The sequence below is a fragment of the Oncorhynchus mykiss genome, chromosome 5, assembly GCF_057628025.1.
Source record: "Oncorhynchus mykiss isolate SJ-2025 chromosome 5, ASM5762802v1, whole genome shotgun sequence".
NCBI classification, from domain to species: domain Eukaryota; kingdom Metazoa; phylum Chordata; class Actinopteri; order Salmoniformes; family Salmonidae; genus Oncorhynchus; species Oncorhynchus mykiss.
Window position 1 is genome coordinate 84,460,389 of NC_143026.1, and position 27,112 is coordinate 84,487,500.

General features: G+C 43.7%; 1 protein-coding gene across 1 annotated transcript in view; it reads left to right on the forward strand.

Moving 5' to 3' along the window:
- Positions 1–27,112, forward strand: part of LOC110523020 (pituitary adenylate cyclase-activating polypeptide type I receptor) — a 65,135-nt gene that overhangs the window by 22,233 nt on the left and 15,790 nt on the right. Inside the window, exon 3 of the mRNA XM_036978567.2 lies at positions 8,311–8,415. Within this exon, the coding sequence (XP_036834462.2) occupies positions 8,311–8,415 (105 nt within the window). The remainder of the gene's footprint in view (positions 1–8,310; positions 8,416–27,112) is intronic.

The following is a 27,112-nucleotide window of genomic DNA, read 5'->3' on the forward strand; positions in this document are numbered from 1 at the left end:
TTTCTTCCTAGAGGTCCCCACACCAGCCCATTTTCTTCCTAGAGGCCCCCACACTGGCCCATTTTCTTCCTAGAGGCCCCCACACCGACCCCATTTTCTTCCTAGAGGCCCCCACACCGGCCCATTTTCTTCCTAGAGGCCCCCACACCGGCCCATTTCCTTCCTAGAGGCCCCCTCACCGGCCCATATTCTTCCTAGAGGCTCCCACACCGGCCCATTTTCTTCCTAGAGGCCCCCACACCGGCCCATTTTCTTCCTAGAGGCCCCCACACCGGCCCATTTTCTTCATAGAGGCCCCCACACCGGCCCATTTTCTTCCTAGAGGCCCCCACACCGACCCCATTTTCTTCCTAGAGGCCCCCACACTGGCCCATTTTCTTCCTAGAGGCCCCTACACCGGCCCATTTCCTTCCTAGAGGCCCCCTCACCGGCCCATATTCTTCCTAGAGGCCCCCACACCGGCCCATTTTCTTCCTAGAGGCCCCCACACCGGCCCATTTTCTTCATAGAGGCCCCCACACCGGCCCATTTTCTTCCTAGAGGCCCCCACACCGGCCCATTTTCTTCCTAGAGGCCCCCACACCGGCCCATTTTCTTCCTAGAGGTCCCCACACCGGCCCATTTTCTTCCTAGAGGCCCCCACACCGACCCATTTTCTTCCTAGAGGCCCCCACACCGGCCCATTTTCTTCCTAGAGGCGCCCACACCGGCCCATTTTCTTCCTAGAGGCCCCCACACCAACCCATTTTCTTCCTAGAGGCCCCCACACTGACCCATTTTCATCCTAGAGGCCCCCACACTGACTCATTTTCTTCCTAGAGGCCCCCACACTGGCCCATTTTCTTCCTAGAGGCACCTACACCAACCCATTTTTATCCAAATAATGATAATTTTGTGGGCAGGCCCACTGGGATAAAAATGTACCAGCCCATCTCTTGTGTGGCTCAGATGGTAGAGCATGGTGCTTGCAACACCAGGGTTGTGTGTTCTATTCCCACTGGGGACAGGTATGAACATGTTATGCACTCATTACTGTAAGTTGCTCTGGATAAGAATGTCTGCTAAATGACAGATGTACATTTGCCAGAAATGCAGTTCATTTTTTGATCATTGAAAAGCAATGAACATGAGAGAGTACACAGCACAGTGCACATTCAGTCAAGTGTCTTCTCACCTTAGTCGTTCATGAATGACAACCCACAAGTGACCAGTTATGTAGAGGGGATACTTCCAAGAGAGCACCTGTATGTTTGTGGTTATGAATCATAAGTGAGTCCAACAATTCAATTCAAGGGACTTTATTGGCATGGGAAACATGTGTTAACATTGTCAAAGCAAGTGAGGTAGATAATATACAAAAGTAAATCAACTATAAAAATGTACAGTAAACATTACACATACAGAAGTTTCAAAACAATAAGGACTTTACAAATGTCATATTTTATATATATATGCAGTGTTGTAGCAATGTACAAATGGTTAAAGTACACAAGGGAAAATAAATAAGCATAAATATGGGTTGTATTTACAATGGTGTTTGTTCTTCACTGGTTGCCCTTTACTTGTGGCAACAGGTCACACATCTTGCTGCTGTGATGGCACACTGTGGAATTTCACCGGGTAGATATGGGCGTTTATTCAAATTGGGTTTGTTTTCAAATTCTTTGTTGATCTGTGTAATCTGAGGGAAATACAGTGCCTTGCGAAAGTATTCGGCCCCCTTGAACTTTGCGACCTTTTGCCACATTTCAGGCTTCAAACTTAAAGATATAAAACTGTATTTTTTTGTGAAGAATCAACAACAAGTGGGACACAATCATGAAGTGGAACGACATTTATTGGATATTTCAAACTTTTTTAACAAATCAAAAACTGAAAAATTGGGCGTGCAAAATTATTCAGCCCCTTTACTTTCAGTGCAGCAAACTCTCTCCAGAAGTTCAGTGAGGATCTCTGAATGATCCAATGTTGACCTAAATGACTAATGATGATAAATACAATCCACCTGTGTGTAATCAAGTCTCCGTAATAATGCACCTGCACTGTGATAGTCTCAGAGGTCCGTTAAAAGCGCAGAGAGCATCATGAAGAACAAGGAACACACCAGGCAGGTCCGAGATACTGTTGTGAAGAAGTTTAAAGCCGGATTTGGATAAAAAAAGATTTCCCAAGCTTTAAACATCCCAAGGAGCACTGTGCAAGCATATTGAAATGGAAGGAGTATCAGACCACTGCAAATCTACCAAAACCTGGCCGTCCCTCTAAACTTTCAGCTCATACAAGGAGAAGACTGATCAGAGATTCAGCCAAGAGGCCCATGATCACTCTGGATGAACTGCAGAGATCTACAGCTGAGGTGGGAGACTCTGTCCATAGGACAACAATCAGTCGTATATTGCACAAATCTGGCCTTTATGGAAGAGTGGCAAGAAGAAAGCCATTTCTTAAAGATATCCATAAAAAGTGTCGGTTAAAGTTTGCCACAAGCCACCTGGGAGACACACCAAACATGTGGAAGAAGGTGCTCTGGTCAGATGAAACCAAAATTGAACTTTTTGGCAACAATGCAAAACGTTATGTTTGGTGTAAAAGCAACACAGCTCATCACCCTGAACACACCATCCCCACTGTCAAACATGGTGGTGGCAGCATCATGGTTTGGGCCTGCTTTTCTTCAGCAGGGACAGGGAAGATGGTTAAAATTGATGGGAAGATGGATGGAGCCAAATACAGGACCATTCTGGAAGAAAACCTGATGGAGTCTGCAAAAGACCTGAGACTGGGACGGAGATTTGTCTTCCAACAAGACAATGATCCAAAACATAAAGCAAAATCTACAATGGAATGGTTCAAAAATAAACATATCCAGGTGTTAGAATGGCCAAGTCAAAGTCCAGACCTGAATCCAATCGAGAATCTGTGGAAAGAACTGAAAACTGCTGTTCAGAAATGCTCTCCATCCAACCTCACTGAGCTCGAGCTGTTTTGCAAGGAGGAATGGGAAAAAATTTCAGTCTCTCGATGTGCAAAACTGATAGAGACATACTCCAAGCGACTTACAGCTGTAATCGCAGAAAAAGGCAAAACAGCTCGAGCTCAGTGAGGTTGGTGAGCAGACTCCAGACCTCACAACCATAAAGGGCAATGGGCTCTATGACTGATTCAAGTATTTTTAGCCAGATCCTAATTGGTATGTTGAATGTTCCTTTTGATGGCATAGAATGCCCTTCTTGCCTTCTCTCTCAGATCGTTCACAGCTTTATGGAAGTTACTTGTGGCGCTGATGTTTAGGCCAAGGTATGTATAGTTTTTTGTGTGCTCTAGGGCAATGGTGTCTAGATGGAATTTGTATTTGTGGTCCTGGCGAATGGACCTTTTTTGGAACACCATTATTTTGGTCTTACTGAGATGTACTGTCAGTGCCCAGGTCTTGCAGAATCTGTGCATAATATCTAGGTGCTGCTATAGTCCCTCCTTGGTTGGTGACAGAAGCACCAGATCATCAGAAAACAGTAGACATTTGACTTCAGATTCTAGTAGGTTGAGGCCGGGTGCTGCAGACCTTTCTAGTGCCCGCGCCAATTCATTGATATATATGTTGAAGAGGGTGGGGCTTAAGCTGCATCCTTGTCTCACCCCACGGCCCTGTGGGAAGAAATGTGTGTGTTTTTTTTCCAATTTTGTTGTTTGTGTACATGGATTTTATAATGTTGTATGTTTTACCCCCTACACCACTTTCCATCAATTTGTATAGCAGACTCTCATGCCAAATTGAGTTGAAGGCTTTTTTGAAATCAACAAAGCATGAGAAGACTTGCCTTTGTTTTGGTTTGTTTGGTTGTCAATTAGGATGTGCAGGGTGAATACATGGTCTGTTGTACTGTAATTTGGTTAAAAGCCAATTTGACATTTGCTCAGCACATTGTTTTCATTGAGGAAATGTACGAGTCTGCTGTTAATGATAATGCAGAGGATTTTCCCAAGGTTGCTGTTGACGCATATCCCACGGTAGTTATTGGGGTCAAATTGTCTCCACTTTTGTGGACTGGGGTGATCAGTCCTTGGTTCCAAATATTGGGGAAGATGCCAGAGCTAAGGATGATGTTAAAGAGTTTTAGTATAGACAATTGGAATTTGTTGTCTGTATATTTGATAATTTCATTAAGGATACCATCAACACCACAGGACTTCTTGGGTTGGAGGGTTTGTATTTTGTCCTGTAGCTCATTCAAGGTAATTGGAGAATCCAGTGGGTTCTGGTAGTCTTTAATAGTTAATTCTAAAATGTGTATTTGATTCTGTATATGTTTTTGCTCTTTATTCTTTGTTATAGAGCCAAAAAGATTGGAGAAGTTGTTTACCCATACATCTCCATTTTGGATAGATAATTCTTCGTGTTGTTGTTTGTTTAGTGTTTTCCAATTTTCCCAGAAGAGGTTAGAGTCTATGGATTCTTCAATTACTTTGTGCTGATTTCTGGCGTGCTGTTCCTTCTTTTTCCGTAGTGTATTTCTGTATTGTTTTAGTGATTCACCACAGTGAAGGCGTAGACTCAGGTTTTCCGGGTCTCTATGTTTTTGGTTGGACAGGTTTCTCAATTTCTTTCTTAGATTTTTGTATTCCTCATCAAACCATTTGTCATTGTTCATTTTCTTCGGTTTTCTATTTGAGATTTTTAGATTTGATAGGGAAGCTGAGAGGTCAAATATACTGTTAAGATTTTCTAATGCCAAGTTTACACCTTCACTATTACAGTGGAACGTTTTACCCAGGAAATTGTCTAAATCCTGTCACACACATAGGCATACAGAGGATCATCTTCCTCCTCCCTGATCTTGACCTCTTTGGAGTCTCCATTAAACTTCATCTAAGCAATGGCATAAGTAGATGCAATGGCAGAAGTAGATGGAATGGCAATAGTCTATTCAACTTTGACCATTACAATGTGTTACTGGCTACAGATTTTACCAGCTAATTAGCCTTTTCAATTACCTTTCAGGCCTTATTCATTATAAAAAATGTTTCTAGAAGTGTTCTGCTCTCAAAAGAGAGCCCTGCTGCGCCCTGTTGCCAGGAGGTGATAACCATATAGATGAACAGATCTCAACATTGCATCTGTGCCATTGTCTGTGACATTTTACATGAACATTTTGGTCATTTAGCAGACGGTCCTATCCAGAGCAACTTACACTTAGTGCATTCATCTTAAGATAGCTAGGTGGGACAACCACAAATCACAGTCATAGTAAGTACATTGTTCCTCAATAAAGAAGCAAAGTCAGAGCTAGTAAGGGGGAAAAAGTCAAGTGCGAGTGTTAGTTCACAAAAGGCTTTTATTTAATGTTTTTCTCGGGGTGGGGGGAGGGGTTGTGAAGGGGGGTGCTTTGGGATTATTTAAGATACTCTTTATAGAGGTAGCGTTTCAGATGTGTTTGTAAGATGGGCAGGGACTCTGCTGTCCTAGCTTCAGGGGGAAGCTGGTTCCACCATTGGGGTGCCAGGACAGAGTAGAGTTTGGACTGGGCTGTGGGAGCTGCCCTCCCGAAGGGGTGGGAGGGCAACGAGACCAGAGGTGCCAGAACAGAGAACTTGGGTTGGGATGTAGAGTGAAGATAGGCAGTTCCTCTTGCTGCTCCCTAGGCAAGGACCAACATGGGCAGCGCCAGCGAGGCTATCGCCATTTTAAAGTAGTCCATTTATTCTTATTTTGATGTGTAAAGCTAATACTGGTGATTTACTGCCCCCTACAGTGCTGGAGTATTGAACCAAATATTTTGTGTCATTCATTTATTTATGACAGTGATAGCTTAAAGCCATTTACAAACTAGGCAAAACAATATTAAGAAGACAATGCTCTGATCATTAGCTGATTGCTCCCAACCAGTGTTGGGGGTAATGTGTTACAAAATTAATGAGTTACGTAACCAGATTACTTTTATGATTAACGGAGTATAGTAGAGTGTTACTTTTTCACATTGGGTAATATTATTACAGTTACTTTGTCAAACAACGCATGTGCTATTTTCAGAATTATATCTCTACCAGGCACATTTCCATGATCCAATCTCAACTTGTTTCCTCATTTAGTTCTCAAGTGAGTGGAGAAAGGTTGTTGGGAGAAATGTCATGACAGCTCTCCATAGAAATGTATAGACGGTGCACCTCTGATCTTTGCCATTGATCACTTCTGTGATAGCAAAGCCCATAGAGGGCTTCACCTTCTAGTGGCAAGTGTGCCCTCTATTCATATCTATGGGATTTTGAATGAAAGGATAGGAAATCTGTACAGATGTTTGGCTTACACTATATATGGCTAATTGAGCAGCCCATATGATAGATCAGCACTTGTAGACTAGCACAGGAAAGCAGTGCCACAGATGAAAGGCGAAACTAGTGATCAAAACCGCATGTAGTATGCAGCCTATCTTTGGAAGAGCGCATGTGTCTCGCCTTGCTCCCAGCGACAGTCAAACAAAGTAACACAAAGTAATATAACTAGTAACATAACTAGTAATTTAACACGTTACTTTCCACACAAGGTAATATTGTACAGCAGTGGTCACCAACCTTTTCTGAGTCAAGATCACTTTTTGAATAAAAATGCTTTTGAATCTACTGCTTCAAATGCATAGAGTTTTTACATAAGTCTATGCAACATTAACATATTAATAACAGTTCTGTAGCAATGAATTTTGTAGTAGACTATATGCCCAATACGTTATCACTGCATATCTGCTATGCTTGAATTTTCCTGCCAATGTTGTTCTTCTCAGACGATTTTGAAATGATATAACAAAAAATGATATACTTGTAAAATGATCACACTTGTAATAGATCATTTGTTGAATTACTTTTCAGGCACAGCTGAGTAAGCATAATAATTGACTATTTTTATTAATTTACTGGACTGATCTGATGCTCAGTTTGAGAGAAGGGAGAGAGCAAGGGTGAGGCTGCCTCTCAACCGACTCATAGTCTTTCCACTCTCCCTCCCTCCATACTCCCTCTCTTTGCCCTCCCTCACTCCGCATTCAAAAGGGGACACTGTCTTCCAGCTGACGGCGAAATTCAAGTCGCACTGCATTATTTCTGCCTCGTTCACCAATTCATGTTGTTAATTAGATGTCCAGATAAAGTGAAATATTCCTCAATATAAAAGAGACAAGCACCTAATAATAACATCACAATATGGAAACACTTTGCTATAGGTTACTCATTCATTACAGCTGATTGTAGCTCATTTTATGGCTTATAAAAGTGTTGGCAGTACTGAAAAACAATTTTCATGAATTTACTCATAAAAACAGCAGTGTTTTGCTGTATTTGTTCAGTCTCTCTCTAGTCATGGTTTAAAAAAAAATTTATCTCACAGTATCAACTTTGCTGTGCGCTCAAGCCTTCTTTTTACAGTCTACGGCTCAAGTAAACTGTGGACACATTGTGATATGAGCTATCTGATTAGTCAGCGGTGGGCCTGTAGGTGCACTTGATTTGCCTGCTGTGCCTTCCCTGGTAGATGGAGTTCTACCTTCAGACATATGAAATGGATCAAAATGGGACACTTTGCCTTCCCAGCACTAGGGCTGCTGAATAAAGTGTACCTACAACTAACAGCACAAAACCTTAACATATTTTTAGGAAAGAAAGGATTTATCCAGCCTTGTTTTTACATAAATGTTTGATGATCGACTAGGAATGCCTTGGAGATCGACCAGTCGATCCCGATCGACGGGTTGGTGACCACTGTTGTAAAGTAACAAGGTATTTTTTGTTAACTCTAACAAGTAATATGTAATATCTAACTTTTTAAAGTAACTAATACCCAACATTGCTCCCAACCCATAGGACACCACCCATAGGAATCCCCACCCAGTTGATGACTTTAAAATTGTGAAAGTCCTCAATGGCAATTTCCATGCAAAAACTGCTTATTTCCAAGTAAGGATCTCTATACATTTTTTCTGTGATGATGACACACTGTCATTCATTTCCCTGTTCCTCAGATTCTACTGTGATCTACTGTCTCTTAGAGTTCACAGTGGACCCATCAAACACGGCACACATCCGCTATTCGTCTAGCTTGCTTACAGAAAGACACACTGTGTTAACATCTACTCTTTCTGCCTCCTGTGTGTGTTGCGCGTACATCCATGCATGCGTGTGAGTCTCTCATGGTGTCTTATGGAGTGGGGTGAGATCAGGATGCTAAGATCCATGCCTCCTGTGTGTGTGTGTGTGTGTGTGTGTGTGTGTGTGTGTGTGTGTGTGTGTGTGTGTCTGTGCCTGCGTACCTGTGTGTGTGTGTGCCAGGGTGTCGTACAGAGTGGGATGAGATCAGATGCTGGTCACGGGCTGAGGTGGGCCAGATTGTCAACGTCTCCTGCTCAGACGTCTCCCAGCTCTTCGCCAACAAAGGTAATGTAACATCTCACCTTTAACCTTTAACTTGACCTTTGACCCTTTGATATATGAGTGGTTTGTTCCTGGGTATGCCTCTGCTTCTGCTTGCTCTTTACTGATGTAAAAAGTGCTTGGTAAATAAATGTGATTGATTTATTGATTGACCTTTGAACCTAGCCTAGACCCACTCAGCTCAGTGGGGAGAAGTTTATATAGCCGGAACCACTCAAGCTTCTGAAGAGGTGAAAGGGAGGACGTCAGTGTGTATTTTTCCTGTTCAATACATTGATGTATGTGGAAGGATCAGAGTGGAAAGCTTCTACAGTTTAGTATTGCTATTAAAGTTGCTATTTTGGGTCATTTATAAAGCATACAAACACCATAGAAACTATTCTATCAGTTAAAGAATAACACAACTGAGTAGTCAAGTGTTTGGTAAGTATCCCTGGGGATCTATGTTATGGTCTTAGAAAGAAGAAGTCATTCTAAGATCATTCAAGACAGAGGATTACATTAATTCCTCCCCATCCTGAAGGAAACTTGGCATGTTTATATAGGCTATGACCATCCTCCTCTCCTCCTCAGCCCCAGCCATAGCCAGCTGGCTACCCTAAAGAAAACATACACAGTTATAGCCTCTTTCATGGCTCGTAAAATGGTTGACATTAGATAAGGTGTGAGACATGTTCATCACACTCACAGAGACACATAGCTGTGTTCGTGTGTTTTGTGTTCTTAAAACGACTCGTGGAGGAGAGAGGACCGTGAGAGAGAAAGAGAGCGAGAGAGAGAGAGAGAGAGAGAGAGAGAGAGAGAGAGAGAGAGAGAGAGAGAGAGAGAGAGAGAGAGAGAGAGAGAGAGAGAGAGAGAGAGAGAGAGAGAGAGCGAGCAGAATATACACTGAGTGTGTTAACCATTAGGAAAACCTTCCTAATATTGAGATGCACCCCCTTTTGCCCTCAGGACAGCCTCAATTCATAGGGGCATGGACTACAAGGTGTGGAAAGCATTTCACAGGGATGCTGGCCCATGTTGACTCCAATGCTTGCCATAAGTTGGCTAGATGTCCTTTGGGTGGTGGACCATTCTTGATACACACAGGAAACTGTTGAGCTTGAAAAACTCAGCAGCGTTGCAGTTCTTGATACACACAAACCGTTGCGCTTGGCACCTACTACCATACCCTGTTCTAAGGCCCTTAAAGTCTTGCCCATTCACCCTCTGAATGGCACAAATGCACAATGCATGTCATACTAAACTACATGGAATTGTTTTAAGAAGGTCATACCAAGGATCATTTAGCTATTTGATTTTGAATTTTAAGACCACATGAAGTAACAAAGAAATACACTACAGTTCAAACGTTTGGGGTCACTTAGAAATGTTCTAGTTTTTGAAAGAAAAGCACATTTTTGTGTCCATTTAAAATAACATCAAATTAGTCATAAATACAGTGTAGACATTGTTGATGTTGTAAATAACTATTGTAGCTGGAAATGGGAGATTTTTTTAAATGGAATATCTAGATAGGCGTACAGAGGCCCATTATCAGCAACCATCACTCCTTTGTTCCTATGGCATGTTGTGTTAGCTAATTGAAGTTTATAATTTTAAAAGGCTAATTGATCATTAGAAAACCTTTTTGCGGCTGAAAACTGTTTTTCTGATTAAAGAAGCAATAAAACTGGCCTTCTTTAAACTAGTTGAGTATCTGGAGCATCAACATTTGTGGGTTTGATTACATGCTCAAAATGGCCAGAAGCAAAGAACTTTCTTCTGAAACTCGTCAGTCTATTCTTGTTTTGAGAAATGTCTATTTCATGTGAGAAATTGCCAAGAAACTGAAGATCTGGTACAACGCTGTGTACTACTCCCTTCACAGAACTGGCTCTAACCAGAATAAAGGACAAAGAGGACAAGTCCTCATTTGGCAGCTTCATTAAATAGTACCTGCAAAACACCAGTCTCAACCAGTCTCAACAGTGACTCCGGGATGCTGGTCTTCTAGGCAGAGTTCCTCTGTCCAGTGTCTATGTTCTTTTGCCATTCTTAAAATTTTCTTTTCATTGGCCAGTCTGAGATTTTATAAGATGGTGCCGACGGAGATGGTCGCCTCGCTTCGCGTAATTAGGAAACTCTGCAGTATTTAATTTTTGTATATATTATTTCTTACATTGTTACCACAGGAAGTCTTATTACATACAGCCCAGGAAGAACTACTGGATATAAGAGCAACATCAACTTACCAACATTACGACCAGGAATATGACTTTCCCGAAGTGGATCTTCCGTTCGGATCACCACCCAGGACAACAGATCTGATCCCAGTAGGCGACCCAAAACAACAGCGCCACAGAAGGGGCAGACAAAGTGGCCTTCTGGTCAGGCTCTATAGACGGGCACATCGCTCACCGCTCCCGAGTATACTACTCGCCAATGTCCAGTCTCTTGACAACAAAGTAGACAAAATTTGAGTAAGGGTTGCCTTCCAGAGAGACATCAGAGATTGTAAAATTAGCTGTTTCACGTAAACATGGCTCACTTAGGATATGTTATCAGAGTCGGTACAGCCACCCGGTTTCTTCACGCATCGCGCCGACAGAAACAAACATCTCTCTGGTAAAAAGAATGGCGTGGGTGTATGCTTTATGAGTAACGATTTGTGGTGTAGTCATAACAACATACAGGAACTCAAGTCCTTTTGTTCACCTGATCACAGCCGTGTATATCCCCCCTAGCAGACACCTCGAAGGCCCTGAAAGAACTTCACTTGACTCGATGTAAACTGGAAACCATATATCCTGAGGCAGCATTTATTGTAGCTGGGGATTTTAACAAAGCTAATCTGAAAACGAGGCTCCCTATATTTTATCAGCATATCGAATGCGCGACTCGAGCTGGCAGCATCCTGGATCATTGCTACTCTAACTGCATACAAAGCTCTCCCCCACCCTCCTTTCGGCAAATCTTACCATGGCTCCATTTTGTCAATCCACAGAAACCGTGGATTGATGGCAGCACTCACGCAAAACATTAAAACGCAAACCACTGCTTTTAATCATGACAAGGTGAACGGAAACATGACCGAATACAAACAGTGTAGCTATTCACACTGCAAGATAAGCGTCAGTATAGAGACAAAGTAGAGTCACAAATCAACGGCTCAACCACGAGACGAATGTAGCAGGGTCTACAGTCAATCACGGATTACAAAAAGAAAACCAGCCTCGTTGCGGACCACGACGTCCTGCTCCCAGACAAATGAAACTTCTTTGCTCGCTTTGAGGACAATGCAGTGCCACTGACACGGCACACTACCAAAACCTGTGGGCTCTCCTTCACCGTGGCCAATGTGAGTAAAACATTTAAATGTGTTAACCCTCGCAAGGCTGCCGGCCCAGACGGCATCCATAGCCGTGTCCTCAGAGCATGTACAGACCAGCTGGTTGGTATGTTTACGGATATATTCAATCAATCTCTATCCCAGTCTGCTGTACCCACATGCTTCAAGTGGGCCAACATTGTTCCTGTTCCCAAGAAAGCTAAGGTAACTGAGCTAAACGACTATCACCCCGTAGCACTCACTTCCATCATCATGTAGTGCTTTGAGAGACTAGTCAAGGACCATATCACCTCCACCCTACCTGACACCCTAGACCCACTCCAATTTGCTTACCGCCCCAATAGGTCCACAGATGACGCCATCGCAATCACACTGCACACTGCCCTATCCCATCTGGATAAGAGGAATACCTATGTAAGAATGCTGTTCATCGACTACAGCTCAGCATTTAACACCATAGTACCCTCCAAACTCATCATTAAGCTCGACACCCTGGGTCTCGACCCCACCCTCTGCAACTGGGTCCTGGACTTTCTGATTGGTCGCCCCCAGGTGGTGAGGTAAGGAAACAACACGTCCACCCCGCTGATCCTCAACACTGGGGCCCCACAAATGTGCGTTCTCAGCCGTCTCCTGTACTCCCTGTTCACCCATGACTGCGTGACCATGCACGTCTCCAAGTCAATCATTAATCAACACTACAGTTGTGGGCTTGATTACCACCCGTGACGAGATGGCCTACAGGGAGGAGGTGAGGGTCCTCGGAGTGTGGTGTCAGGAAAATAACCTTACACTCAACATCAACAAAACAAAGGAAATGATCATGGACTTCAGGAAACAGCAGAGGGAGCACGCTCCCTATCCACATCGACGGGACAGTAGTGGAGAAGGAGGAAACTTTTAAGTTCCTCGGTGTACACATCACGGACTAACTGAAATGGTCCACCCACACAGACAGCGTGGTGAAGAAAGTGCAGCAGCGCCTCTTCAACCTCAGGAGGCTGAAGACATTTGGCTTGTCACCGAAAACACTCACAAACTTTTACAGATGCACAATCGAGAGCATTCACCGCCTGGTATGGCATCTGCTCCACCCACAACCATAAGGCTCTCCAGAGGGTAGCGAGGTCTGCACAACGCATCTCCATCGGCAAACTACCTGGCCTCCAGGACACCTACGCCACCCGATGTCACAGCAAGGCCAAAAAGATCATCAAGGACATCAACCACCCGAGCCACTGCCTGTTAACCCCGCTATCATCCAGAAGGCGAGGTCAGTACAGGTGCATCAAAGCTGGGACCGAGAGACTGAAAAACAGCTTCTATCTCAAGGCAATCAGACTGTTAAACAGCCATCACTAACATTGAGTGGCTGCTGCCAACAAACATACAGACTCAAATCTCTTGCCACTTTAATAATTTATAATTGGATGTAATAAATGTATCACTAGTCACTTTAAACAATGCCACTTTATGTCATGTTTACATACCCTACATTACTCATCTCATATGTATATACTGTTCTCTATACCATCTACTGCATCTTGCCTATGCCGCACGGCCATTGCTCATCCATATATTTATATGTACATATTCTTACTCATCCCTTTACACTTGTGTGTATAAGGTAGGTGTTGTGAAATTGTTAGATATCTACTGCATTGTCGGAACTAGAAGCACAAGCATTTCGCTACACTCGCATTAACATCTGCTAACCATGTGTATGTGACCAATAAAATTTGATTTGATTTGATATGGCCTTTTCTTTGCAACTCTGCCTAGAAGGCCAGCATCCCGGAGTTGCCTCTTAACTGTTGACGTTGAGAGATATAAGAAAGTTCAGGAAACATTTTTTTTGTACATGTATTCCCCTTATTTTTGGCACTCAACAGTCTCCTTACATACTTCCATACATGTTTTCAACTGTAGGCCAAATCGTTGGGACGCTACAAAATATTTTGTGAGAAGACAGATTTTTGTGATGTCTCATGGTCTGACAAACACCGCTCTAGCTGTGTTACGTTTCGCCGGAAGTGAAACATAGGTGGACGTGGTGGATTGAGATGCATCCAATGCAACAACAGATATCTCTAGCTTAAACTATTATGCTAATTCGATTTCCACGGGGGCGCGGACATCGACCTTAGGGGGTTCAACTTTAAAGTATATGGGAGCAGAGGACCAGGGTTCTCAATATCATCAATGATGTCATAACTTATTTAAGAGTGGGAGCTAGCCTGCGGAGCACTCCCTGGATCCCCTCCCCCGCAGACTTAGACAACAATAAGTACACCTTAGGTACTGTGGAGTTCAGTCAAGCTACTGTAACTGAGAGCACCAGAAATAATAAAATAATCATTTAAAAAAAGGATTCAACTAAGGGAGTAAGAAGAGTGTGAGGAGGAGCGTTAGCGAAGCTAGTTAGTCTACTCTCTCTGGGGTCTTAGCACTCCTCTACTCTATGCTACCTCTAGGCTAGCTAGCACAGCCTTAGTCCTCTGCTATACTTGGCATTCATGCTATGGCTACGTGCCACATTATGCTAATGATAGTACAGGAGCTAAAATCCCACTGGCAACTTATAAGTCAAGCCGTCCACTGTTAGATGTACTGTTCAACCCCCCCAAATTCTTTCTCCTCCCGCTCACCATCTCACTGTGGAGTGCAGTTCTAATTTATTTTCCATAACAGCCAATAGCCCAGTCCCAAAGTGTTAAACCCTCTTTAACTTCCTTTCCCTGAGCAACGCTTACAGTATGCATATACTGTACACACACACACACACACACACACACACACACACACACACACACACACACACACACACACACACACACACTTATTTTCCCTCACACACATTCTCCTCTCAACTTTGTGACCTCGTACTCTGAGTCATTGTAGTTGTGGCACTGTGAGTGTATTAAGTCATCCCATCCACACTCCAGGCTGGTTGGAGAGAGAGAACACCATCCTCTGTTGCTTTTCTGCTCCACTCTTCTGTTCCATCTAATTCATCTCATTTATATTCATCACAGCCTTCTGGTGATTTGCCCATCACATCGAACTGACTGGAGTGGACATGGGGAACTTTTTCCAAGGTTGTAAAATGTCATGTTGTATTCAATGACTCACTGTCATTGTACTAATGCATAGCATAAACAACAGAATGCACATACGTGAACTCACACAGACACACACATACTCACTTGCCTTCTTTACCTTCCTGTCTGATAAAGGGATGTGATAGTCTAAATGATCTCTCATTAGTATAATGGTTATTCTGTGGGAAGTGATCCAACAACACATCTCCGTCCTCACCCTGCTCAATGACCATCTCAGGAAGCTGCTGCTTTGATATACTACTGAGCTGTTATGATGGTGTCATTAGTGCATAGTAATATACAGTACCAGTCAAAAGTTTGGACACACCTACTCATTCAAGGGTTTTTCTATATTTTTACTATTTTCTACATTGTAGAATAATAGGGAAGCCCTCAAACTATGAAATAGCACATATGGAATCATGTAGTTATCAAAATATATTTTATATTTGAGATTCTTCAAAGTAGCCACCCTTTGCCTTGATGACAGCTTTGCACACTCCTGGAATGCATTTCAGTTGACAGGTGTGCCATGTTCAAAGTTCATTTGTGGAATTTCTTTCCTTCTTAATGCGTTTGAGCCAATCAGTTGTGTTGTGACAAGGTAGAGGTGGTATACAGAAGATAGCCCACCACAGGAAAGGAAGATCCAGAGTTACCTCTGCTACAGAGGATACGTTTATTAGAGTTAACTGCACCTCAAATTGTAGCCCAAATAAATGCTTCACAGAGTTCAAGTAACAGACACATCTCAACATCAACTGTTCAGAGGAGACTGCGTTAATCAGGCCTTCATGGTCGAATTGCTGTAAAGAAATCACTACTAAAGGACACCAACAATAAGAAGAGACTTTCTTGGGCCAAGAAACATGAGCAATGGATATTAGAACAGTGGAAATCTGTCCATTGGTCTGATGAGTCCAAATTTGAGATTTTTGGTTCCAACCGCCGTGTCTTTGTGAGACGCAGATGAATGGAAGATCTCTGCATGTGTGTGTAATACCCTTGTTAAAACCAGGTATAGAGTTTATTTGCTATAATTAATTGGTATTAGATTTTAAAGGTGATCGAATTGCTCCTGAATTTTTATGTTGTTAATGCATTTCTTTTAAAGAAGTATTTCTTTAATGTACAAGTGAATAGGTTGGTATACTTTGAGGTTTAAGTTTTGACCAATAAGGTAGCTTGTTAAGCTGTGGCCAATGGGAGAGCTGACCTGGTTAACAGGAGGCCTGGGGAAAGGGAGACGTTGGAAAAAGAGGGAGAGATGTTGAAAAGTATGGAAATACATTATCAGTGTTGGTGAAGAAAAATAGAACAAAACATATACCTACCAAGTTTTGAAGGGAAATACTGATTTTGATTTTATAATAGAGTTTGACGTGCCCAAAGTAAACTGCCTGTTACTCAGGCACAGAAGCCAGGATATGCATAGAATTGGTACCATTGGAAAGAACCACTTTGAAGTTTGTAGAAATGTTAAAATAATGTATGAGACTATAACACAATTGATATGGTAGGTTTAAATACAAAGAAAAACCAACCGGAAATTGTTTATTTTTGAGAGCCCATGCTCTTACAATGGAAAGCTATGGGTCTATATGCAATTCCAGCTCCCAGATTGCAATTCATATGACTTCCACTCGATGGCAACAGTCTATGTTCAAGGTTTCAGGCTTGTTTCTTCCCAAACAAGGAAGAATTTTGAGTTTTGGTACTGGGAGTCAAGAGTTGGAAATCAGTCTGTGCGTGCGACGAAGAGGATGCGCGCCTGCTTATTCTATTGAACATACTTTTTTCCGTATGAAATATTATAGTTTGATTACGTTTTAGGGTACCTGAGGATTAAATATAAACATATTTTGACTTGTTTAAGTCCTTTCTGCATGTTGAACAAGTCCGTTCTCTGCATGTTGAACGAGTGGATTACTCAAATCAATGGCTCCAACTAAACTGACTTTTTGGGATATAAAGAAGGATTTTATCTAACAAAACTACCATGCATGTTGTAGCTGGGACCCTTTTGATTGCAAATCAGTGGAAGACTTTCAAAAAGTAACTGAATATTTATTCGCTATTTGTGATTTTATGAAGCCTGTGCCGGTTGAAAAATATTTTGATGACGGGCGCCGTCCTCAAACAATCGAATGGCATGCTTTCGCTGTAAAGCCTATTGTAAATCGGACAATGCAGTTAGATGAACAAGACTTTAAACTTTTAACCGATATAAGACACTTGTATGTCCCTAAATGTTTAATAATATCCATAATTGTTATGATTATTTATTTTAATTATTTATTTAGAGTTGTCAACAGGTGTTCTGCTAAAGGGACACCTAGCCCTAAGAGGTTGAAAGACTTAGTAGAGACTGTTTCATCGTGGAGGTATTTAGCATCGTGCGAGGTTAGCCTAGCATCGTGCGAGACGTGGAGAGAATTGCTTGTGGAAGATGAACGAGTTCATATTTCCATGGGTTATCTGATGCTGCTAAGAAGTACTGTTTGCATTGACTGCTGTGCTTGCTGTGGATCTTGTGAGGACCACGGCACGGAATTGCTATGCTTCGCTGAGGAAATATCTACGAGTAGTGAGTAACTACAACAGTGGGGTGCTTCGGGACTTTATGTAAGTAGACATTTTTTTGAGCTCCAACGCGTGCCAAAAGGGTTTAACCAAGCTTGCAAGTAATTTGGACATGGGTTGTGAAAAATCATTGGGGTTTATTATTTTTATTTCTTTTGATGTGGTACGTTGAAAATGTGATAATATACATCTTGAACCTTATGTCTGTTGCGTTGCTGAAGTCATTCATTGTTTCTGTTTCATTTTATATGGGAAAGCATATCATAATATAATAACAAAAATCTATGATCATTCAATCAGAAGAGCACATCACCCTAGTTGTTGTCATCACCCTAGCGAGTTTACAACAGGGATTCTCATTGTATATGTCCTTCTCACCAAATATCTCATGCTGTTCAGATATTCTAAGAAAGGTAATATCAAACTCGAGCCTGGTGAGAGGGTTACATGTGGTTCCCACCATGAATTATAGAGAAGAAGGTGTGATGGTGTGGTGGTGCTTTGCTGGTGACACTGTCTGTGATTTATTTATAATTCAAGGCACACTTAACCAGCATGGCTACCACAGTATTCTGCAGCGATACGCCATCCCATCTGGTTTGCGCTTAGTGGGACTATCATTTGTTTTTCAACAGGACAATGACCCAACCCCCAGACTGTGTAAGGGCTATTTGACCAAGAAGGAGAGTGATGGAGTGCTGCATCAGATGACCTGGCCTCCACAATCACCCGACCTCAACCCAATTGAGGTGGTTTGGGATGAATTGGACTGCAGAGTGAAGGAAAAGCAGCCCAAAATTGCTCAGCATATGTGGGAACTCCTTAAAGATGGTTGGAAAAGCATTCCTCAGGCGTCCCGCTAGCGGGACAACATCCGGTGAAACTGGGGGGTGTAATTCAAATAAATAATAATTAAAATTATGAATATGTTAATGATAATGTTTAAACATTTAGGTACATACAAGTGTCTTGTATCGGTTGAAAGCTTAAATTCTTGTTAATCTAATTGCACTGTCCAATTTACAGTAGCTATTACAGTGAAGGCATACCATGAGCTTGTTTGAGGAAGGCGCCCCACATCAAAATATTTTTCCACCGGCACAGGTTTCATAAATTCACAAATAGAGATTAAATATTCTTTTTGAAAATCGTCCTCTGATTTGTCATCCAAAGGGTGCCAGCTATAACATGTAGTGTCGTTTTGTTAGATAAAATCCTTCTTTATATCCCAAAAAGTCAGTTTAGTTGGCGCCATCGATTTGAGTAATCCACTCGTTCAACATGCAGAGAAAGGAATCTGAAAATCTACCCCTAAACGTTGTACCAACAAGTCAAAATACATTTTTATTTACTCCTCAGATACCCTAAAATGTAGTCAAACTATAATATTTCTTATGGAAAGAAGTATGTTCAATAGGAATCCGGTTTTGTTTTGGACGTTACAAGCCTGACACCTTGAATGTAGACTGCTGACCCCCTGTGGAAGCCATAGGAATTGCATCCTGGGAGCTAGAATTCAGTATGCCCCTATGCTTTCCATTGTAAGAGCATGGTCTCAAAAAAAAAACTGATATCCTACCATATCTATTGTGTTATAGTCTCCTACATTTTTTGACATTATTCTATTTTACTCCTACATTTCTACAAACTTTAACCTGTCTACGATACTGGTTCCCAATTGGGGATCAACCCTCCCACGTTCAGCTGAAACGGTGGCGCATGGAACGCAAAAATATTCTTAAAAATATTTAACCTCCACACATTAACAAGTCCAATAGCTCAAATGAAAGATAAACACCTTGTTCATCTAGCCAGCAAGTCAGATTTCTAAAATGTTTTACGGCGAAAACATAGCACATATATATGTAAAACCACCACCAGACACAGCTCATTTCAATAGCCAAAACATGCAATCAACAAACGCAGGATTAAAAAATAAATCGCTCACTAACCTTTTGAAAATCTTCATCAGATGACAGTAATATGACATGTTACACAGTACATATTTTTTTTTTCAATAATATGCCATTTATATCCATAAATGTCCATTTACAGTGAGTTCACGTTCAGAAATTACTCAAAAATGCCCGCAGGAAATCTATGTAGCGCGGCAAGATAACGTAAATAGACATCATAAACTTTGACTAAATATACATGTTCTCAGTTCCAAGCTACATTTCCACGTAATGTTGGAGTCAACAGAAACACAGATTTAAGCATAAATATTCCCTTACCTTCGATGGTCTTCGTTCAGAATGTTCTGGAAGTCTTCATACTTACCCAATACATCGTTTGGTTTCAAGTCTTGCGTCTTTGTATTAGCTACTGCTAATAACATCAGCTGAAATGCACCCAAAACGTCCTCTGGTCCGGAAAAGTTGCGCATCAAAACTTCAAAATTACATATTATATGTCGACTAAACAGGTCAAACTAAGTGCAGAAGCAAGCTTTATGATGTTTTAGACACGCAAAACAAACTTCAATTCAATCGGCCATCGTCTGCCCTTCTCTTGAGTGCTGGAACAAAGGAATGTCTGGGACCAATTCGCGCCCATACGCACAGCCTATTCTCTCGTGGCACGCACTAATTTCACTCCCATAGGGTCAATTCTCGCGGGATTTGAACGATTCAAAGCTCTAATGAAAGAGGACATCTAGCGGAAGAGATAGAAAGTGTCCCCAGAATCATAACTGGTTGGGAAGGGTGGGGGCCATGACGTCAAAGTTGCTCCAACTTTCATGGCCACAAAAACTAGTTTGGAAGAATGCCTGCCCTGTGAGTTCTGCTATACTTACAGACATAATTCCAACGGTTTTAGAATCTTTAGAGTGTTTTCTATTCAATAATAATTTTTATTTGCATATATTAGCAATTTTTGACAGATTTTTTTCCAGTTTACTAGGGGTACCCAATCTCTCCAAAGGGGGCGTATGTCTGCCATATCCTTAACAGGTATAAAAGCTTTTTCTTTCCAGCTTGAGCTACAGGCAGTTTACTTCGGGCACATCATTCAGACAGGAAGGGAGAAGAAAGGGGCCTAGCCTTAAAGCTGGTTGAGGGAATGCCAAGCATGTGCAATGCTGTCAGCATGTTACAGGATGGCTACTTTGAAGAATATGAAATGTAAACTATATATTTTTTGGGGGGTTACTACATAATTTCATATGTGCTATTTCATAGTTTTGATGTCTTCACTATTATTCTACAATGTAGAAAATAGTCAAAATAAAGAAAAACCCTTGAATGAGTAGGTGTGTCCAAACTTCTGACTGGTAATGTACATCTCCTACAGTGGCAGGCCAGAAGCAGGAGACAGGAGGCAAGAGACAGGAGACAGAAGACAGGAGGCAGGAGACATGAGACAGGAGACAGGAGGCAGGAGACAGGAGGCGGGAGACAGGAGGCAGGAGACAGGAGGCAGGAGACAGGAGACAGGAGACAGGAGACAGGAGGCAGGAGACAGGAGACAGGAGGCAGGAGACAGGAGACAGGAGGCAGGAGACAGGAGGCAGGAGAAGTGACATAGAGAGAGTAGTGAAAGATGCTTCGACTGCAAAATCAAGTCATCATGGAGATACACAACACCTATTCTGGAAGCCATAATCAAATCTCATGCAGCTAGCTGGCTCCAGACTACATAACAGCCCGTCTCCTACATCGTTGAGCCTAATGAGTTGTCATTTCTCCCCAAATCAATTCATCCGTATACAGAGTATAACAGCCTATCCCCTTGAGGTTTAGGTTTTAGCTCCCTGTTGTCCCCACCCTGCACCCTGCACCCTGCACCCTGCACCCTGCACCCTGCACCCTGCTGGTGACATCAAGATGACCCTTGGAGGAGGATGAAGGTATCAGCTCTGTAGGCTGCTACTGCCAAACAGCTGCTAGACAGGAGGACAGTGTTTGTATGAGCAATATAGAGAAAGTTTGTGTGTTAATTGAGTGTTGAGGGTTTGTATGTACTCTAGTGAAAGAGAGAGTTATCAGTCTCTCCAGAGGACAGAGGGAGGTGCGTCAACATATCGCCTCCCACCTATCTTACTAAGAAGCAGATGGAAATATGGTCCGATCCATTAAATCCTAATGAACTGAGCAGTGGGGCTATTTCTCCTGTGACGGACTGACACCCCTCCTCCATCATAACATCACACTGTGTGTGTGTGTGTGTGCGCGTGCTTATAGTTGTGTGTTTGATGGAGTCCGTCATTGTGATGGCCTAGTCCTCCTCTCCTCTCTTATCCTCATCCTACTCTCCTCTCTTATCCTCATCCTCCTCTCCTCTCTTATCCTCATGCTCCTCTACTCTCTTATCCTCATCCTCCTCTCCTCTCTTATCCTCCCCTCGTCTCTTATTCTCATCCTCCTCTCTTATCCTCATCCTCCTCTCCTCTCTTATCCTCATTCTCCCCTACTCTCTTATCCTCATCCTCCTCTCCTCTCTTATCCTCATCCTCCTCTCCTCTCTTATCCTCCCCTCCTCTATCCTCATCCTCCTCTCTTATCCTCATCCTCCTCTTCTCTCTTATACTCATTCTCCCCTACTCTCTTATCCTCATCCTCCTCTCCTCTCTTATCCTCCCCTCCTTTCATATCCTCATCCTCTACTCTCTTATCATCCTCCTCTCCTCTCTTATCCTCATCCTCCCCTCCTCTCTTATCCTTCCCTCCTCTCTTATCCTCATCCTCCTCTACTCTCTTATCCTCATCCTCCTCTCCTCTCTTATCCTCATCCTCCTCTCCTCTCTTATCCTCATCCTCCTCTCCTCTCTTATCCTCATTCTCCTCTACTCTCTTATCCTCATCCTCCTCTCCTCTCTTATCCTCCCCTCCTCTCTTATCCTCATCCTCCTCTCCTCTCTTATCATCCCCTCCTCTCTTATCCTCATCCTCCGCTCCTCACTTATCCTCATCCTCCTCTACTCTCTTATCCTCATCCTCTTCTCCTCTCTTATCCTCTCCTCCTCTCGTATCCTCATCCTCCTCTACTCTCTTATCCTCATCCTCCTCTCCTCTCTTATCCTCCCCTCCTCTCTTTTCCTCATCCTCCTCTCCTCTCTTATCCTCATCCTCCGCTCCTCTCTTATCCTCATTCTCCTCTACTCTCTTATCCTCATCCTCATCTCCTCTCTTATCCTCATCCTCCTCTCCTCTCTTATCCTCATCCTCCTCTCCTCTCTTACCCTCCCCTCCTCTCATATCCTCATCCTCCTCTACTCTCTTATCATCCTCTTCTCCTCTCTTATCCTCATCCTCCCTCCTCTCTAATCCTTCCCTCCTCTCTTATCCTCATCCTCCTCTACTCTCTTATCCTCATCTTCCTCTACTCTCTTACCCTCATCCTCCTCTCCTCTCTTATCCTCATCCTCCCCTCCTCTCTTATCCTCCTCTCCTCACTTATCCTCATCCTCCTCTACTCTCTTATCCTCATCCTCTTCTCCTCTCTTATCCTCTCCTCCTCTCGTATCCTCATCCTCCTCTACTCTCTTATCCTCATCCTCCTCTCCTCTCTTATCCTCCCCTCCTCTCTTTTCCTCATCCTCCTCTCCTCTCTTATCCTCATCCTCCGCTCCTCTCTTATCCTCATTCTCCTCTACTCTCTTATCCTCATCCTCATCTCCTCTCTTATCCTCATCCTCCTCTCCTCTCTTATCCTCATCCTCCTCTCCTCTCTTACCCTCCCCTCCTCTCATATCCTCATCCTCCTCTACTCTCTTATCATCCTCTTCTCCTCTCTTATCCTCATCCTCCCTCCTCTCTAATCCTTCCCTCCTCTCTTATCCTCATCCTCCTCTACTCTCTTATCCTCATCTTCCTCTACTCTCTTACCCTCATCCTCCTCTCCTCTCTTATCCTCATCCTCCCCTCCTCTCTTATCCTCCTCTCCTTTCTTATCCTCATCCTCCTCTCCTCTCTGATCATCATCCTCCCCTCCTCTCTTATCCTCATCCTCCTCTCCTCTCTTATTATCATCCTCCCCTCCTCTCTTATCCTCATCCTCCTCTCTTATCCTCATCCTACTCTCTTATCTTCATCCTCCTCTCCTCTCTTATCCTCATCCTCCTCTCTTACCCTCCCCTCCTCTCATATCCTCATCCTCCTCTACTGTCTTATCATCCTCTTCTCCTCTCTTATCCTCATCCTCCCCTCCTCTCTAATCCTTCCCTCCTCTCTTATCCTCATCCTCCTCTACTCTCTTATCCTCATCCTCCTCTCCTTTGTTATCCTCATCATCCTCTCCTCTCGTATCCTCATCCTCCTCTCCTCTCTTATCCTCCCCTCCTCTCTTATCCTGATCCTCCTCTCTTATCCCCATCCTCCTCTACTCTCTTATCCTCATCCTCAGCTCCTCTCTTATCCTCATCCTCTTCTACTTTCTTATCCGCATCCTCCTCTAACTACTTATCCACATACTCCTCTCTCTCTTATCCTCCCCTCCTCTCTATCATCATCCTCCTCTCCTCTTTTATCCTCCCCTCCTTTCTTATCCTCATCCTCCTCTCCTATCTTATCCTCATCCTCCTCTACTCTCTTATGCTCATGCTCCTCTCCTCTCTTACCCTCCCTCCTCTCTTATCCTCATCCTCCTCTCCTCTCTTAATCTCATCCTCCCTTCCTCTCTTATCCTCCTCTGCTCTCTTATCCTCATTCTCCCTCCTCTCTTATCCTCCTCTCCTCTCTTATCCTCATCCTCCTCTCCTCTCTTATCTTCATCCTCCTCTCCTCTCTTATCTCATCCTCCCCTCCTCTCTTTCCCTCATCCTCCTCTCCTCTCTTATCCTCTCCTCCTCTCTTATCCTCATCCTCCCCTCCTCTCCTCTCTTATGCTCCCCTCCTCTCTTATCCCACCCCCTCTCATCTCTTATCCTCATCTTCCTCTCTTATCCTCACCCCCCCCTCCCTCTTACCTCATCCTCCTCTACTCCCTTATCCACATCCTCCCTCTACTCTCTGTCCTCATCCTCAATCTCTCTATCCCCATCCACCTCTCTTATCCTCATCCTCCTCTTATCCTTATCCTCCTCTCCGCTCTTATCCTCCCCTCTTCTCTCTTATCATCATCATCCTCCTCTCTATCCTCCTCTCCTCTCTTATCCACATCCTCCTCTACTATTATCCTCCCTCCTCTCTTATCCTCATCCTCCTCTCCTCTTATCCTCATCCTCCTCTCTTATCCTCATCCTCCTCTCCTCTCTTATCCTTATCCTCCTCTCCTCTCTTATCCTCCCCTCTTCTCTTATCATCATCATCCTCTCCTCTCTTATCCTCCCCTCTTCTCTTATCATCATCATCCTCTCCTCTCTTATCCTCCCCTCCTCTCTTATCCTCACCCTCCTCTCCTCTCTTATCCTCCCCTCATCTCTTATCCTCCCCTCCTCTCTTATCCTCATCCTCCTCTGCTCTCTTATCCTCATCCTCCTCTCCTCTCCTATATTATCCTCATCCTCCTCTCCTCTCTTATCCTTATCCTCCTATCCTCTCTTATCCTCCCCTCCTCTCTTATCCTCATCCTCCTCTGCTCTCTTATCCTCATCCTCCTCTCCTCTCCTCTCTTATCCTCATCCGCCTCTCCTCTCCTCTCTTATCCTTATCCTCCTCTCCTCTCTTATCCTCCCCTCCTCTCTTATCATCATCCTCCTCTCCTCTCTTATCCTCCCCTCCTCTCTTATCCTCATCCTCCTTTTCTCCCTTATCGTCCCCTCCTCTCTTATCCTCATCCTCATCCTCCTCTCCTCTCCTCTATTATCCTCATCCTCCTCTCCTCTCCTCTCTATCCTTATCCTCCTATCCTCTCTTATCCTCCCCTCCTCTCTTATCCTCATCCTCCTCTGCTCTCTTATCCTCATCTCCTCTCCTCTGCTCTCTTATCCTCATCCTCCTCTCCTCTCCTCTCTTATCCTTTATCCTCCTCTCTCTCTTATCCTCCCCTCCTCTCTTATCATCATCCTCCTCTCCTCTCTATCCTCCCCTCCTCTCTTATCCTCATCCTCCTTTTCTCCCTTATCGTCCCCTCCTCTCTTATCCTCATCCTCCTCTCCTCTCCTCTTTTATCCTTATCCTCCTCTCCTCTCTTATCCTCATCCTCCTCTCCTCTCTTATCCACATCCTCCTCTACTCTATTATCCTCCCCTCATCTCTTATCCTCATCCTCCTCTCCTCTTATCCTCATCCTCCTCTCTTATCCTCATCCTCCTCTCCTCTCTTATCCTTATCCTCCTCTCCTCTCCTCTCTTATCCTCCCCTCTTCTCTTATCATCATCATCCTCTCCCTCTTATCCTCCTCTCCTCTCTTATCCACATCCTCCTCTACTATCCTCCCCTCCTCTCTTATCCTCAGCCTCCTCTCCTCTTATCCTCATCCTCCTCTCTTATCCTCATCCTCCTCTCTCCCTCTTATCCTTATCCTCCCCTCCTCTCTTATCGTCCCCTCCTCTCTTATCCTCATCCTCCTCTCCTCTCCTCTATTATCCTCATCCTCCTCTCCTCTCCTCTCTTATCCTTATCCTCCTATCCTCTCTTATCCTCCCCTCCTCTCTTATCCTCATCCTCCTCTGCTCTCTTATCCTCATCCTCCTCTCCTCTCCTCTCTTATCCTCATCCGCCTCTCCTCTCCTCTCTTATCCTTATCCTCCTCTCCTCTCTTATCCTCCCCTCCTCTCTTATCATCATCCTCCTCTCCTCTCTTATCCTCCCCGCCTCTCTTATCCTCATCCTCCTTTTCTCCCTTATCGTCCCCTCCTCTCTTATCCTCATCCTCCTCTCCTCTCCTCTATTATCCTCATCCTCCTCTCCTCTCCTCTCTTATCCTTATCCTCCTATCCTCTCTTATCCTCCCCTCCTCTCTTATCCTCATCCTCCTCTGCTCTCTTATCCTCATCCTCCTCTCCTCTGCTCTCTTATCCTCATCCTCCTCTCCTCTCCTCTCTTATCCTTATCCTCCTCTCCTCTCTTATCCTCCCCTCCTCTCTTATCATCATCCTCCTCTCCTCTCTTATCCTCCCCTCCTCTCTTATCCTCATCCTCCTTTTCTCCCTTATCGTCCCCTCCTCTCTTATCCTCATCCTCCTCTCCTCTCCTCTTTTATCCTTATCCTCCTCTCCTCTCTTATCCTCATCCTCCTCTCCTCTCTTATCCACATCCTCCTCTACTCTATTATCCTCCCCTCATCTCTTATCCTCATCCTCCTCTCCTCTTATCCTCATCCTCCTCTCTTATCCTCATCCTCCTCTCCTCTCTTATCCTTATCCTCCTCTCCTCTCCTCTCTTATCCTCCCCTCTTCTCTTATCATCATCATCCTCTCCTCTCTTATCCTCCTCTCCTCTCTTATCCACATCCTCCTCTACTATCCTCCCCTCCTCTCTTATCCTCATCCTCCTCTCCTCTTATCCTCATCCTCCTCTCTTATCCTCATCCTCCTCTCCTCTCTTATCCTTATCCTCCTCTCCTCTCTTATCCTCCCCTCTTCTCTTATCATCATCATCCTCTCCTCTCTTATCCTCCCCTCCTCTCTTATCCTCACCCTCCTCTCCTCTCTTATCTTCCCCTCATCTCTTATCCTCCCCTCCTCTCTTATCCTCATCCTCCTCTGCTCTCTTATCCTCATCCTCCTCTCCTCTCCTATATTATCCTCATCCTCCTCTCCTCTCCTCTCTTATCCTTATCCTCCTATCCTCTCTTATCCTCC